Raw genomic sequence first — 17591 nt, forward strand, 5'->3', positions numbered from 1 at the left:
AAGTGAAACGAAGTTTTAGGACCTATATCGGCCTACCCTCGCTTTTATTTATCGTTACACTTTACACGAAACGGTCAGCATTGTATCGGTGACTTCACCACGGTTGTGCAATCGTTGCGCTGAGCTTTTTGCAATTTAACTCTTACGTCGATGACCGGCTACCCGGCTAGGCATTTTCAATTTCTTTTTATTTAATGTTTCTATTTTCAAGTAGCAAGGTTATTGTAGACTTTTATGTTCTTGGATGATCACAGATTAATTTACATTTGGGGCATACAAATATTCGTTGAAATCACGAAATGCAAGATAAAGCAAAGAAAATGGCCTAATCTTTTGAACGTCTGTACGTGATTTATATTTTTTATGGACTCATCTAACAACTAAATAATAAATAAATAAATAATAATATACCTAACATCTAGATTGTGAAATTTCATGCGAAATAAACATTGTTAATTGCAAACCAGACCAGGCATTAATTGCAAACCAGAGCCACACAGGCATTAATTTCTTTTCTTAATAATTATAACGCGTTGAATGTAGAATTATTAAATTCGTGTTTTCTGTTGCATTTGGTCATTTCTGTCATAAATGTATCAAGTTCGCAGTCCACTATCTTTCGCTCTCCCGCAGAATGAAAACGTGTAATTATCTTAGTATCACTTAATAATTCGTTGATGCTATTGGGATCGCGGCGGACCGCGTATTGCGACAAAGTAATGATTTATAAGAAAGTTATGCGCAATGAAATTGCAATGATATTACTGTAGCGTGGCGGCGTACGCGAAATAATGTTATGCTCTCGTATTCGAAGTCTTGCTGTCTTCATTGTGCGTCTCGTACTGTGCATAATACCCACAATTAAATATCTCCGGTAAATAGCGTGACAGTGCGAGTGGCATTTGTAAAATTATAAGCGCGGCGTAGTCGTTGTGATTTCATGTGTAGAGAAAGTTGATCGTGGAAACGATGCATTTCCCGTATGGAGGGGAAGCGCGCGGTCTTTTTTATTAGTTTGCCGAGAAAGAATGTTTTTAGACAATTATAGAATAACTTTGATCTTGAAATGAACTTTTACTTTCTCGGTTATTAACGGGCCCGTTAGCCGGAAAACGGCGATTTACATAGTCAGCTAATTAGTTAGCAATAAACTGTAATAGTAGTTAACTGCCATCACTCGTTTGACACCGATACTATCACGTTCCATTAATATCGCGTTATAGTTCCTAAAAGTTTCTCTTAAATATTTATAAACTCCGCGAAGTTATTCTCGGCGGTGCTTTTCCCTTAGGTCCAAAATCGCATTTTTATCGCTGAGTGCCAAGTTTGAGAAATTCATTGAAACGGAATTAAAATCGCAAAGTTAAAGAATAACTCCAAGAACGCTCTTTCATTTTTCTAGTATTTTGCAGAGCCTAACCATATTTGCTCTACACTCGACACATTAATGCAAACATTCTTTGACAAATCTGAATAAACAATCCTATCTACCATTTCTGGTAGACCCCCCAAAAAATTGATTATGTATAAAAATTAATTTTATTTTATTAATGAATTTGATAATATTAAAGTATTAATTTCTGATCTAATGTTAACGATGAACAGTGCCAAATAGATTTTATTGTGCGTGTGTGTGTGGTAAAAATTTATATTACATATATTATTGCATTTCCAGTGACAATTTTTGAAGTCCATTTGAAGACAGTTAAATTTCTGTACGGAAAGAATCGTTTAATTGGAGGAAGATAAATATGTTTTATTGTGTGTGTGTGTGTTTGTGTGTGTGGGAAAACGCAGGGCTTTAATTCACCGGCACGTCGTCCGTTGGGGATAGGTTAATTAAGTGTACCTAATTACACACTGTGTACCGTTTGCGTTTCTTGGTACTATATAAATAGCTATTCGCAGCGGCGAGCGGAGGCTGTTTTCTGAGGAAGACCGGTTTAGAGGCGCGACTACTAAAAGATTATTATCATTACGTTTGTCTGCGAGGAAAGTGCGGTCGCTAGAGTATGAGAGAAATTTCCGGTAGGTTCACTTTCACGATTGTTTGACACTGATCGACGAAAGTAAGGTCATTTATTTTTACATAATCGTTTCAAGTTTAACGGACTGGTTTATCTCCTTGGATGAACCGCAGAGATTGTACATAGCGCGGAGGATTCCCAGCGATTCTGAGACCGCCAATCAAATAATAATAACGTTGGCAGACGGATACCCTTGCTTGGTCTTGCGATTCACGACGAAAATGAAAATTACGCTTTCTGTTAATGTCTCTTTCAATCATCGCATACGTTAAGGTACACAAATTAGTTATTAATTCTGTATCTCGTGGTGAAAATGAAAATTGCACTTTCTGTTAATGTCTCTTCTAATCATTACTTACGTTAAGAGTACACAAATGAGTTATTAATCCTATAGCTCGCGTTGAAAATAAAAATCATGCTTTCTATTAACGTTTCGTTTAATTATCATTTGGTTAATTATTATGTAATTATCACTTGCATTAAAGTAGGCACAAGTACCTATTAGTCCCGCATCTCGCGATGAAAATGAAATTTATGTTTTCTGTTAATGTTTCTTCTAATCGTAAATGTCTTTTTAATTAGTGCGTCGAGTCTAGTTGAAAATGACCATTCAGACGAGTTAGGATAGCGTAACATAACATTTCTTAGGCTTTTTATGTGCTCTCCTGATTTTTGCCGCTAATTAGTGTCATAGTTGTGTCAGAAGTCGTTAGTTGAAAGTGCACGGCATTGTTTTCGATAGATTCTTTCTCTCGCTTTGCAAAAATAATCCTAAAATTCACGTGTGTGTGTCGAGTCAAACGTTATTGATTTCTTTAAAAAAAGAAAAGGAGACAATTTTTATTTTTCCGTTATCACGATGTCAAGGAGAAAAGGTTGAAAAAATAGTTAGGAAAAATACAGGCATACAAAAGGGAAAAAGTTCTCTTTTTTCCAAATATGAAGAAAGTTAAAGACAAAGAAGTTCAGCTCATTGTAGCTGTGAACTACAAATAGTCTGTTTGGGGGCCACTATTTTGCATCTGTATAAATGTTTAAGTTATCAAGTGAGCTTTGTACATTGACATTTTCGTCAAAGATTTGTCCTACAACAGCCTCGTATCCTGGTGGTCAACCGTGAGAATTCTTGTACGATGATTTGCTTAATTTCTTTACTTAAACTTGCTCCCCGCTTGTAGCGTCTGTATGCGATCGCGTCTATTATACCCGGGGAACCGACTTCCTTGTTAGTCGCATTAAATCAGAGTAAAACAACATCAAAGAATATTGAGCCCATAGGAAAGTCTTCCGGGTCTGGCCGGGTGAATAAGTGTTATGGATACCAGCGAGCACACTTATTCAACTGATGCGGACTTAGGGAGCGGAGTATGCAGAACCACATGTCTATCATTTATCGCGAAATTGTTATTATTCCCTCGGGTCTAATCCCAACTGTCTGCTTACGGAGAAGTACAATGCGATTATGTCATTGGTATCCGCCCGTTGTCGCTCTCGCAATCGTTGTTTGCCGCAAGAAACGAGGAATCTCAATTATCCGCTAACGAAATATTAATTAGATGATGATTCTACTACCCGTCCGTCTTTTCTATCCGATCGAGAAACCGGCCTCTCGTCGGAACAAAGTAAATACCGATGGCCGAAAGTATGCGTATTTTGTTTGCTGTTGTTCAGTGAATCGAATAATGAATCGGCAGCTCACGGCCATGCAAATGGACATTTCGCTTGTGGTCACTTCTGTTGCAATTTCTGCACAGAAGAAAATCAAACAGTTTTATTAAATTAGCCTTCGAACGGTTTCTTTTTTATGCATTACGCTCGAAAGTTACGTAGTAGAGTGTTCTACAACCGTGCTTTCTTGCGATTGAATTACCCAATTTGCGGGCTTAAGATGCGCATTAGTTTAAAAATATTCCACCTATTGCATTTCATTGCTAGACGATTATTCGTATGTTTGTTAAAGAAGAATGTTCTAAAACTTTTTAGTTTTATTTCATTTCTTAAACCGAGCATAACCATTCTCTTCTAAATAACAATCTCGAAAGAGCTGATTAGGACACGCTCCTCCAGATAACTATTCGTTTACGAACGAGATCGCCACCGCCATTGAACAATTAAAAAAATCTAGAATTGTATAACATCGATTCGGAAAGGTCTGTGAAGTAAACTACCGGCCGGGAAAGTGTTAAACTATGTCATTCGAATTTTTCTAATAGCATGCATCGCCTCTCGAACAGGCTCCAACAACGAAAGTTTCCGACTTGTGCAACCGGGTCAACAAGATTTGTACGTTAAATATCGAATGTTTCTTATTGCAATCGATTGTCTTGGTACTCCGATTTGACTTGCTATCGACAGAAGGTTTCATTGAATAGCGAACCTCGAAAGCGAACCTTGTGGGAAAAGTTTCTCAAGAGCGCGTAACTTTCTCTGCGTTAGGCTGCTTTCCCAACTCCTTTCCGCCTTCGGACTGCACACTCTCAGTCAACCAGAACGACATAAAAGTCACCTGCGAATTCGTCCTTCCGCAATTTCGCAGCGTCGAATTACGAATCAAGAGTAATTCCTTTAATACCCATGTTCCGAGCTCGCCTGCTGGAATTCCAGTAGCCGCGGCGCGCGGCGGGCCGTTCCTATAAAATAGGTGGAATTAATTAAAAAAAATTTCCGTCCCATGAAATAGGTTGTTAAAACCCAGGTCTTTTCGCAATTGAGGACACTTGATCGAGATGGACTGAAAAGGACGCAGACCTGCATCTGATCTGTTAAATAAATAAATATCTCTTATAGTGAAGATCAAGTCTTCCGAACGGGGACCAAAAATAACAGTTACTCTAAAATTTTCTACGATAAAAATCATTAATAAAAAGTTGATTATTATCGAAATTTAAGATAATCTACACAAAATATAAAGAAAAAAATTCGAAGAACAGAATGATTAAAAAATATCGATTCTTATACTTTTTGGTTACAAATAAAAGTAATTCTTTAGAAAGTACCGCTAATCTCCGATTTTGATGAAATTTAAATATGTTATGCAGCTACATATTCTGAACAACTTTCTCCTTTTCCAATATAGGAGGTTCGCTTTTAGTTTTCGAGGTATTCGCAAAAAAACTATTGTTAATACGCTGTGGAGATGAGAGAGAAAACAGGGTCACACTCTGGTCATACATAACACTAACCATAACCCTAACCCTTAGCGCTCGAATGGCGACTGTAAGGCGTCGCTAAAAATTGTTGTATTCAAAATATTCTTTACATTATTAAATTGGTTTGCATTGAATAAATTACTAAACATTTCAGTGTTGTACGAGTAATTTGCACCATTTTCGTATGTATAACATGAACAAAAATATATAGAAGGGAAATATTCTAGGTCGGAAGAATTGTTTTGTTTTGCAGTTAAAATATCTTCGAGTGCAAAGGGTTAAAAGTCTGCTCTTCGATTTTCGTGTGCGTAGTCGGGTCGGCCGGCCCTCTCCGCCTCTCCACTACCTAACCACAACTCATTCTATGCGCATGATTTTTCCATTACTAAATCAAATTCTGTATGACAGCTACAATAAAACACTTATGTGAAAAATTTATGTGAATAGAATGAGTTGTAAGTATTAGCAATAGTTTTTTGTGAATATCTGGAAAACTAAAAGCGACCCCCCTATATTGGAAAAGGAAAAAGTTTTCGATAACAGTTTTGGAAGATCGAAATAAATTACTCTCATCGACAATTGTTATCAGCGAAATAAACTTCTTCCATCGATAACTGTTATTAGCGATCGAAATAAAATTCTTTCATTGATATAAGTGATCGAAATGAATTTCTCTCAACGATAACATTTACCAACAAGAGAAAAATGTTCGGTTACTTATAACCCCACCGCGACGGGTCACGAATGACTCCGGCATAGCATACGGAGGGCTAATCAAATTTCGCAAAGCTCAAAGAGGTCCGATTTGTGGCATCATCGTTTCGGTCGATATGCAACAATGTCCGGCGCAACGTAATGAGCAGCTCGTGACCCACGGTTCGCATAAAGTTTACCGATTACAGTACAAATTGCGATTGTTCGCGAAGTGTCTCAACCAGGCTAAACCATAGCTGTGAAACAATGGGAGATAGAACGAAAATTCAGACAGGGAAAGATTAAATAGTCTTGAATGATTCATCGCGTGCCGCACAACATCTGACGCGAAAGTGAACGCGTTCTAGGGATTTCAAGGTGACGCATATTTCTTTGAAGGAAACTCTACATTCATTTGCACGCCTACCGGTGGTTACGGTTTATTCTACTTTGTAAAAAGGTTCGGCACTTGTGTCGAAAAGACTTGAACTTGACCGTGGGCAGCAGACTATACGTCTCTGCAAACAGTTTCCGGATTTTGAAGTACGCAATTTGAACATTTTCAACCCTTCCAGCTTCTAAACAATATTAGTTCCATTGAATATAATCATCTACAGAAATCAAGTTTTTCCTATTGAACACTGTTACCTGATAGCTAAAAATGATTGACTGCTTGACCATTGTCTCATACTATGCAGTTCATGGATTTTATAATAAACACCAGCATTTGAAACTCTTCTAGCTTCTAAATAAAATTATTTCCAATAAACTTGATACAGAAATAAATTTTGTTCTATTGATCATTATTGCCTGGCGGTAAAAGAAATTAACTACTTCCTTTATTTCTATGTTATTAGTGTACCATGTACTATAATTGTGTGATCGTAAAAGATGTCATTCTACGAATTAAGAATTTTTATATTTTTTGAAGTAAGTAATTGTTTTGACTTGGCGTATAAATTATGCAATTTTTCATCAAGTTAGGAGAAGAACGAACAATTTAGAGCATGGTCTTGTGCAACGTCTGCTGACCTCGTGACTTCGTTTTCTCACGCAGGACGTTGCACAAAGATCCCTTGTTCAAGGAACGAATTAGTGTCGCCTTTCCGCTGCTCAATTGTTATCGAGGCCAGCCTGTTTCCCTTTCCAAAACAGGACAACGATTCTGTCCGAGCCATATTCCAGGTCCTTAACCCAGAACTTACATCAGCGTCATTCGATGCGTCTGTATTTAGGCGTTCCTTTACCGACTTATTTAGATCATTTTACGCTAAATATACAATTAAATATTTCATTCTATTTGATTTATTATTTCCTAATTACCGATACATATGTATCCCTATTTTCCTATTTTTATATCAAAAAAAGTGTTATTAAAGTATTATACAGAAGTTTAAATGTAGAAATCTATTGAATAATTTCTAATGGAAGCATTTTTGTTATTTCAATAACTGAGGAAATGTGAAATCGACCAATTGACACATCGTGGTACGGTTAGTGTTAATGAATTTGGCTTGTGAATGGCTCAAGTATTTATACGATCAAGTAAATGTATAAAATGTGATTAGTTTCGACAGTGTAGTTTCATTGTTTGTAAATAATGAACGTACTCGCGAAGAAAAGGCAACCAATTAATTTGTACACCTAATATTATATTATCTTTATTTATTATATTATTTATTTTATTTTTGTTGTTGTTTGCTTGACAAGGTCTTTTAGCAATTTCCCTTGGAGAGAAGACGGTTTCCCCCGCAGTTGAAAAGGTAGAATCCTCTTCCGGAAATGCGGACGACATTGTCATGCTGGAAATCGACGTAAAGGAACCTGTGAAGAGATCACCGATACAAACCAGCCCCGATTACGGAGCTAATCAGTATAGTCTTCAGAGTGCTGACGCTCAGCAGGTAACATTCTAAATCGAGTTCTCCAAAAAGTTTTAAACATTTTTCGAGCTTCGAACATCAATTCAAAATTTAAAATTTACAATCAAAGAGCCACCCCGATAGATAATCTTATTATACCATGTTTTTGAATTTTCATAATTTCAAAAAGGTGAAAAAACCTTGCTGTCAATTTTTCATTAACGTCAGCTATAGATTTTTCAGGGACACTTGAGAAAGTCAGCTCTTATATAAAGAGTTTGATTATTTTCATTTTGCAAGAAAAAGTATAATTGACTTTGAAATGACCTTGACCTCTTCAGACAGGAAAACTTCACCTACATATTCTAATGCCGTGTTCGAATTCTTTTGCATTGCAATGGAAGTTTGTTTCTGATACTGTTGATAAATTATATCGAAGTAAATGCCAGGATATAATTTGTTAATATTAGTTTTCGATGCAACAGTTGCAGAACATAAATTTTAAATTGACTTTATTCAGATCAAGACAAAAATTCGTGCTTTGACCATCGCCTTGTGCTTTGTTCATGCAAAGTCATTTTAGTCGATAGAAAGTAACAAAATGGACGGAGAACAGATCATACTATATCAGTGTGCCTACATTTATGATAAGTAGATACAACCAGTAGTGTACAGACACTGGCAATTTTCAGATATTCTTTCTCGATTTACTTTTTATATAAAATTACATTAAAGTTAACCGTAGACATTGTTTCGCCCGACTGTAACATTAATCTAAGTATTGTGCAAGAATAATGGCTGAAAGAAAAATAAATTTTTCTAATGTATCTTATTCTTTACCGACGTTGGAAAAACATCAACGAGTTTCAAAATGATACACAACAAGCAATATAAATAGTAAAATTTATTCGAAAAATTCTTTGTAAAACTGTAGCATTTGCTGAAAATATAAGATAACTTTTGTCATTCATTAAAAAACACCTTCTGTATTTAGCAGATATTTCTCAGTTGAATTTCACTTTAATTTATATTCGTTTAATACTTTGAAAGATTGGGATAAATCTTGGACTTTTACAATTGGAGTGATTTGAAACAGTTATGCGACGTTGAACTTTAGAGGAAGTATACACAGTAAGATCCTTGACCGAAGACCAATGTCGCGAAGTAACACTATTATCCTTATCTATATTCGATATCGAACTACCGTTGTCTACATTCCGATAACGTAACCGAGGCAATGTCCCATGATGTTAATGAACTCGCGATTGTCTGCGACTATGAAGATAAGCAGTTGTCGACAACCTTTGTTCCTGCACTTGACACTCCTTGGGAGGAGTGATTAATTGATTATGCTAAGGTACGATCGGACACTCCACTGAGAACTTGTATATGTGCTTAATACACTACTTAGAATTTCATTTTAAAGTCCATGCACAGAAACAAAAACATAACATTTTTTAAATTAACAAATATATTTTCTTTCGTAATTCATTGCGAGGATATAACAAGAAACCAATGATACACGTATAGCCAGTAAAAATTGGTATACTATAATTTAAGTAATCAAAGTTCATAAGCAATACCATTAAAATTATCTTCATTTTTCTTTAAAAAGAGAAATGATGACTTCATTAGAAAGCAATGTCTTCATAATCTTCTAAGAAATAGTTTCTAAGAATTAATTATTTGTTTTATAGTTTATTCGTGCGTGCTAGTACATTTTTGTAAGTTTCACTATTCACTCAGAAAAACTTTCATGTAATAGTCCGGTGACGTAATAGAAGAGTAATCAAATTACACAATTACTAATTCACCACATGCAATCCTAGAACTTCATATATTTGTACTTTGGATTAGAGAAAAAGAATGTCCTTGTGAAAAATATATTTTCCTAAGTGGTTTTTGTAAATATAAGTGTTATTTAATTTGTTAATAATGACTTGAATTTTCTCATCAGAAAATATATTTTCCTAAGTGGTTTTTGTAAATATAAGTGTTATTTAATTTGTTAATAATGACTTGAATTTTCTCATCAGAAAATATATTTTCCCAAGGGCTTTTTATAAATACAATGAACAGTGTTATTTAATTTGTTAACAATGACTTGAAGATATTAAATTGTTGTTCATTTTGATCTGCATTGAGAGGAACTAAATCAAAGGAATAACTGACGGCATTTATGAGTTAACAACAGATTGACAGAATATATATATCCTTTCAAGGATAACATAACAAATGACCAATAATGCCGCCATGACTGCCTTTCTTGTCCGAAGACAATAAGTGTTCCTAGAAACGGGCAACATCATTGCTCTCGGTCAACCGTGACTATTGGCCGCCTATCACTGGCCAACCGAGTGACTAACTTCGTAAAGTATAGCCATGAGCAGTCGGGATTTTTCTTTTCCATTAGAACGGAGGGTCCGCCTTCATTATCTAGATATTTTGTTGCGACAACTGCAATTGGTTCAATACCATTGGTTTCCATACCTGCGATTACCATTGTCACTTCACTAATCCGTAATACTTCAACCACGCTCGAGAATTTGTGCATTATTGACTGCAACGTTTTTATAGGGGGACATTCTTGTTGATTTATAAATTATAATGCACTATATAAGATAAATTACGAATTACTAAGGACGTCCAATTTTTCTGCTTTTTCTTTATATCAAATTATTTCATGTCATTTTTGCATTTTTACAAAAATGTTGTATTTACATTCTTAAATCATGAATTGTTTAATGGATGTTCAATTTTTATACGTTTTCCAAGCATCGTAAATTATAACACATTCTTGTATATTTATAAATGATAATGCATTATATAAAACAAATTACGAATTATTAATAGCTTCTGCGTTTTTTGCTCTCTCTTCGTGCAAGACTATTTCGTGTTTCATCAATAAATATTAATTTTCTTGTGAGTACAGCAGACACATTATACAACAAAGTTCGTATTTATTAATTCTTTAATAATGTGTTTGTGGTTGCGTTCGAAGCAAATAATTGTATAAAAATTTATTCTTCAGTATTGTAAAAAAGATAACATTGTACCTACAAGCTCGTGTTATATCTTACATAAGAAGCATGAATGTTAGAGGAATCCGTTATGAGGTATCGTTTCCTGTTTAAGGTAAAACGTATTGTTCGATGTGTAACTTAATATTTATTTGCACCTTATACAGATCGATACGAGGTACTGCACGGAATCACAATTTTTCCCCATTCTTCCATAATAATCTAGGTTAAAATACTTGAGTTATTTGAAAGTGAGAGGAACTGAATTCCAGAGTCGAGGAATTCACGAAATCGTAAATCCTCCTTCCAGAGCAGGTTGGGTATAGCGAATTTGCTGTGCACGGTGGATCAACGAAATGTTCTTTAAACGTTCTTTAACTATAGTGGAACGTAAACATTGCATAATTGCGCCGAAGCATCTATTTCAACAATCTTCTGTCCTCGGTCGAACGAAAACGCAGACTTATCGATGTGTTTGTAATATGATTTATCAAATTTATACTTTATCAAAATAAATTTTAAAACTGTATGAATTACTTTCTACCAAATATTTGAAGTCTACGACTTATCGAACGCAAGAGTTGCATTAAAATGACTCTTTCGAATCTATTACCGTGACTAAAATTAAAATTGTACATATAGAAAATTACTGTTTCTATCATGAATGCAAAATTTGATGTAGAAAATCACTACTTTTATTCGAGTTAAAATTTTATATAGAAAATTAGTATTTTTGTTAGAATTTGAAAAGGTTTTGTATAGAAAATTACTAGTTTGATTGAGATTATAATTTCATATAGAAAACACTCTTTTCATGAATCCGTTGTATTACGATTTATTTTACGGTTGCAGTGAATTAGAACTTCTTCGTCGTTTATAATTTCTTAGAAGAAGAAGGATGTTTGTATTTATTGTATGCCTATGTATTTTGAAAATTTCTTTCTTTCTATAATAATTTTATTCGGTTGAAAGCAACACAATAGTTTTGTATTTGATTTACTCATTTTTATGCATAAAATCCGCAGTTTAAGTTTTATTTTGCAGTTTATTTAACATATTATAGTATAATACATAGAACCTGTTCGAAATCTTCAACACGAGTCTGACTCGATGTTACAGTGCGTTGATATAAAAATTTCATATAGGAAACTATTTTCCTACGTAGAAAATGGCTTTGTAGAGTGTTTCCTTTTATGGAGACAGTCCAAGGTACGAAAATAGATTCGAAAATCGCGTGTAAAACTGCGTCGAGAAAGTCTAGGAGCGTACTTTCAAGAACAAGGGGAAAATCCGGATTTAAAATAGAAGAATGAATCATTGATCTACGGTGCTTTAGTTTCGAAGGGGTTTCTTATGTCGCTCTACACCTACACCCGATCCTGATTGTTTAGCCGTGCTAAACGCGATCATGCTTTCTTGCATAACTTTTACCTTCTAATCGGTTCGACCTGACAAAACCGGTAATACCACACCCAATGATCGAGAGTATATCCGTCTGCAAGTCTCGGGGGCCCTAGATACGTTCTCCATATGGTTCACGGCCTTGTGTACCGTTACCGTGACGAAAGTTGCTTTGAATGAATCCATCTTTACTCTCATTTATAGGTCATCGACTCATCCACGATGATGACAATCCATTCATGGGAAGATCGCTACCACACTTGCGATTTTTCTCGTTCGATACCAACATTAACATTTTCTGAACAGCGTTTAATAGAACATCTCGCTGTTACATAATTAACGTTTACGTTATATTAAACAATTGACAGGCTAAATTTCTTTTTAGCAATTCTGTGGTACACTAAAAAGTATTATCTCCTAACGCACGACAGCATTTTTTTTTTTGATTTTTTGTTTGAGTGAAGGGTTAACAACAATTCCTTGTCTGTACAAAATACAACATTCTTGTTTTTTGAAATTGGACCGTGGACGTATGGTGACATTTTGCGAAATGACTTGCAGTGTAGGCGTTAGTGAAAGTCAGTTTGGCAGAGGTGCTTGCAGTTCCGGATTACGATGCATTACGAAGTTTTCACTTTTGTTTGAAAACGATCGAGGATTATTTGTCACAGTGTTGCGAAAATACAAGATTTTTCAATTTTATGCAATATATATTTTTTCCGTGGCTATATAATACAACAGAGAGGAAGACAAATTTTCTATTCTGTCGAAATGTTTGAATTTAGCTCGATGGATATTTTCATGAATACAAATTGTATTTTCATATCATTAATAAAACTCCCATTTTATATGTACACGTCAACAAGTCGAAATTCGGTCTCAAAAATAGTTTGATTTCTACAATGTTTGACTCTCTTCAAACGTAATCATGTTCTCCTCTGACGTAGTTTACCATATTCAATAATAAGCAGCGTACTTAACACATTACTTACCGTCGGCTATTTAACAGATTGTAAACGTTCATGATTTACATCTGAAGTATTTCTTAAAAGATTATTCGACAGTAATGGCAATTTTGGTCGTGAACCGACAAGCTACCTTCAGGGACGTACTCCAATCATTTCTTTCGGTATTATTTGGCGAAAAAAGATTTTGAAGTCCTTTATTGTCGCAGCACAGTCGGTGAGAATCATATTAAACCATTTGCATCATTAGCGTATACATATACGCGCTATTTGCCAGGTCACTATCACCAGAGCATAACCTAAACATACAATATTGCACATAACGGTACGAACATAAAGTATGTAACAATTACTGAACTATGAAGATTCTTTATACTGTTTTAAATCGTTCTTCATTTCATTAGTTTTCATTCTTCCTTGTGATGCAAATGGGTTCAAATGCTTCTTCTAAGTAATGTGTTAAGGTACTCAAGTTAGCTGGGACACCATGTTACTTTTGCAAAACAGCCCGTAAAAATGCGTGAACACCCGCAGTTTAGTGCTAAGACCCAGTCGATCATCTTCCACATTCACACTTCCACCAAGCTGACACCGTCTATATTTCTAGCTGTCGCCGGAGTACTTGTCAATCTTGCAACAATACGAGCAGCCGCAACCTGCACCGCCCCAACGGAGACCGCAGCCCGCGTACGCGAGACAACAGCAAGCTTTGCAGCAAGCTTACTACAACTTCCGTAAGCCAACGGTAGTTCCTCCCAGACCTCGTCCTCAGCTGCACCCTCAAGCACTAGCTCAAGCGGAGGTAGCCGCGGAGATTCAGGCTCAAATCGACGCTCAGAACCGCGCGGAGGCGATTCGCACGGCCCGCTTAGGCTCGTCAAGCCCATCGGCCGCTAACACGTACCAAGTCCCGGCTTACAGTCAGCCGAAATTGGGAACGTTCGAGCAGGAGCTGCTGCAGCTGGTGTCAGCGAACCAGGCGCAGGAATTTAAGCTTCTGCCGACCCAGCCGAAGGGCGGTTCGTCCGCGTACTCTCAGCAGTTGGTGGAATACCAGCCGCAGTATGACAAGCCAGCTGCCGCAGCACCCCAACTTCCTGAACAGTATCACATAGAGACCTCACCACCGAGGGCCCACCAACCGCGACCGGTAGCCGCTTATCAATCGGTGGAGCAGCCTGTTCAGTATCAAGCTCAACCCGCGAAAGCGTATCCTCCCTCGCCGCAGTACGATTACGCAGCTGACGAGGCGCATTTGAAAGCCCTGGAACAGGCCCAGGCTCAGGCCCAGGCTCAAGCCGAAGCTCAGGCGTTGGCATTCCAGAAGGTCGCTCAAGCCGAGTATAGGCAGCACACGCAAAACGCTCTGGAGCAAATAAGACTGACGGTCGAAAAGGACAAGCAGCGGACCGCTCTGGAGCAGATCCAACAAGGCGCGCAGGTTAGCGAAGCGGGACGCAATTATCTGCAGGAGCAGCTGCAGCCTAAGAGCGCGGACGCCGCGTACCGTGCCAAAGTCAAAGCTCAAACCACCGCGGAAGTAGCGGAAGCAAGGAAGTTGCAGCACGCTCAAGAGTTCAAGGCTCACGCGGACGCCATTCGTCACCTGGAGGCTCAACAAAGAGCTCACCTGAGGGTTCAGGAGGAGGTGCGCGACTACGCGTTGAACTTCGAGAAGCACCAAGCGAAAGCTCAGGCACTGGCGCAAGCACAAGCCCAGGCTCTGTACAATGCGCAGCTGCAGGAACGTAAAGAGATCGACACACAGATCATAGCGATCTCGAAAAACCAGGTAGAGGGGAAGAAGGTGGACCCGAATTCCCCGGTGTACCATTACAATCTGCAACCAAGCAGCACTCCTTCCCCCCTGTTGAACAGTTACTTCACCAATGACGAGCTGCAGAAGTACCAGGCGTCCGGGTCCTCTTACGTGCCCAGATCGGTGCCGAAACCCGATGCCCAGATCGAAACCGCCCAGGTGCAACAACCCGCCATCACCCAGCCCCGGCAGGCACACAAGCTCAAGCTGCCCCCCACCCCGCAGTCCGTGTACGTGTCGGAGTCCGGGCTGTTGAAGAAATCGCCGATCAAGTCGATCACGATCGAGGAGGTGGACCCGGAAGTGAACAGCCGCCAGAACTATCAGCCCGTTAAGCCCAAGGCGCTCACACTGTCCGAGGAGGAGCTGTCCGCTCTGATCAATGCCGGCTACACCGTCACTCCCGTCCCGCAAACCGCGAAGTCGGATCAGATATTCGCGGTGGAGAACGCTGCGCCCGTCGGATACTACACGAAGAGACAGAAGCCGCAGGCGCCCAGGCCAGAATACGTCACCTACGAGGAAGTGATACAACGCCCGCGCAAGCTTATCAGAAAAAACGGGCCGGTTCTGAAACAGATCGACGGACACACCGACGCCAGCGAGAAAGTCACCTATCTGCTACCTCTGGAGACCGCCTTCGGCACGAGACAACCCCCGCTCAAACAAGAAGAGTAAGGTAGAAGATGCTCCCCCCGTTCGGCGGCGTTCTAACAAGTATTAATCGCGCAACATGCAACTGGAATATACAGTCTGTCCCGCAAGAGCGTCGGACAGGTTCTACTATGGAGGCTCTCGGTCATGTCCTCTTGGGAATTGTTCTGTCAATGTTTCGCAAGCATTCCAGTTAGCTTTGTCAGGACTTAACACTCTGTCTACCGTAGGCCTATCAACAGGCTTTTCAATAATTGTGCTGTACCAAATGGAAGCTTAAAAATCGTTTTTCACACAGTAATATCCCGAACGAAATTATTAGATTACGTTATCGAGTTGTTGGTTTATGATTGAAGGATCTATTAACACATTCACATCACGAGGAAGAATGAAACGTAATGTTTTAAATTCGTTTTATTTAAATGGAAACATTGCTGAAAGTACCTTTCGTATTTCAATAATTTATACGTATCGTTACGTATATATTGTCGATAATAACGACAACGATGAAAGACAGTAAAATAGCTCGTATATAAACGCTAACGACGCAAATAGGTTAAAGAATCTTCAACCAGGGACCACACAGACTTCCAAAAATTATGGAGTAATCGCCGGTAGATAATGCGTGTTATGGTGTGAATACACTAGCAAGAGACTCGTGATCTCATTCTTTGCGAGAACGATTCTCAGCGGCTGGCGACAGTTGCTCTCAGAGAGCGAAACAATGTGTTTATAAATATTAGGGGGACCGGAAAGTAATGTCGTTTTTGCGTAAGTCAATATTTGACTGATAATAACGGCTAACTTCGTACACCTACGTTGTTCAGTACATGTACATGGCTGCAGGTTCAGGAGACTAGTTAGTACTGTTTTCTACAAAAATATTGTGTTTTTAGAGGTTATGTTCGAAATAACCGATTCAAATCCAGAAAATTTGCACATTCGGCATTGTATGCCATACGAATTTCGAAAGGGCAGCAATGTCGCAATAGCTACAAGAAACATTTGTGACGTCTATCCGGAAGTATTGACTGTACGTAAATGCCGACGATGGTTTGCCGAATTTAAATCGGGCAATTTCGATCTTTTTGACGCACCTCGATCAGGAAGACCTGTGGCACTCGATAATAACATTTTGCCTCGACAGACGATTGAGGAACTCTCGGAGAAGCTTCATTCATCATGACCAACCATACAAGAGCATTTATATGTCACAGATTAAAAATAAAATGTCAATAAAAAATTACTCTACTTTAATTTTACGAAAAATACGACGTTACTCTGCGGCCCCCCTAATATTTACAAATAAGCGCTTCTGTAAGTTGCCCTCGCAAGAAGTTGTTCCAGCGTTCCTTTAAGCTTCTGGTGCCAGTGCGTCTTCTCTTGACGAAGACTCTTGATGATGACTCTTGACGAAGCTAGCTATAATGCTTGCGAACGCCTCGACAGTAGAAACTGTAAAAGCGTAGTGGCGATGTCTCTACAAGAATTAATGTGTTTGGAGGAGATGTGAAACGGATTGAAAGTGCATTTTGAAATGCCAGATCTGACACCGAGTTAACAACAAAACTGGATCAAGTAAAAGCGTATTATTGTCTTGGATGCACTTGCTATCTTCATTAAGTATTACGCAAATATGTTAATATTTCCAGAGATATCACGACTACACTTCTGCGGGGCAGACTGTAGGTCTCGCATTTGGTCCCCCACGATATGTCCTTTGATTAAAACGCGGCGCAGAGGCGTGCGAATTGTTAGCTCGACGGTCCATAACGATTTGCCAGTGCGTCATCGAAATTTTGAAAATTTATGAAAAATCTGCTCCATGCATACCCATCGCGTCTCTTCAAGTTACAGATTAGACACGGCGTCTATAGGAGGAGAACAATGTTCAAACTGCGAATTTTGTTGTCAGAATGGAATAAAACACTTAATGAAGGTTCATTAACGTTTTCGTTTTATTTCGAAGTAAATCGGATTTTCACCTTGTTACAGTCTAGA

General features: G+C 38.2%; 1 protein-coding gene across 1 annotated transcript; it reads left to right on the forward strand.

Annotated features, from left to right (window-relative positions):
- The first annotated feature begins 7587 nt into the window (after positions 1-7587).
- On the forward strand, positions 7588-16911 carry LOC143352259 (uncharacterized). The gene is made up of 2 exons (XM_076784585.1): positions 7588-7773; positions 13725-16911. Exons 1-2 carry the CDS (start codon positions 7669-7671, stop codon positions 15612-15614), a joined length of 1995 nt encoding a protein of 664 aa, XP_076640700.1. The 5' UTR covers positions 7588-7668; the 3' UTR covers positions 15615-16911.
- The last annotated feature ends 680 nt before the right edge of the window (positions 16912-17591 follow it).

The sequence above is a fragment of the Halictus rubicundus genome, chromosome 3 (genome assembly GCF_050948215.1).
Source record: "Halictus rubicundus isolate RS-2024b chromosome 3, iyHalRubi1_principal, whole genome shotgun sequence".
Classification (NCBI taxonomy): Eukaryota; Metazoa; Arthropoda; class Insecta; order Hymenoptera; family Halictidae; genus Halictus; species Halictus rubicundus.

Excerpts from the sequence above, each read along its gene's own strand:
- LOC143352259 (XM_076784585.1), top strand. The coding sequence starts at position 7,669 with ATGCTGGAAATCGACGTAAAGGAACCTGTGAAGAGATCACCGATACAA. Across the intron at positions 7,774-13,724 it reads AGAGTGCTGACGCTCAGCAG|CTGTCGCCGGAGTACTTGTC; the intron begins GTAACATTCTAA and ends CTATATTTCTAG.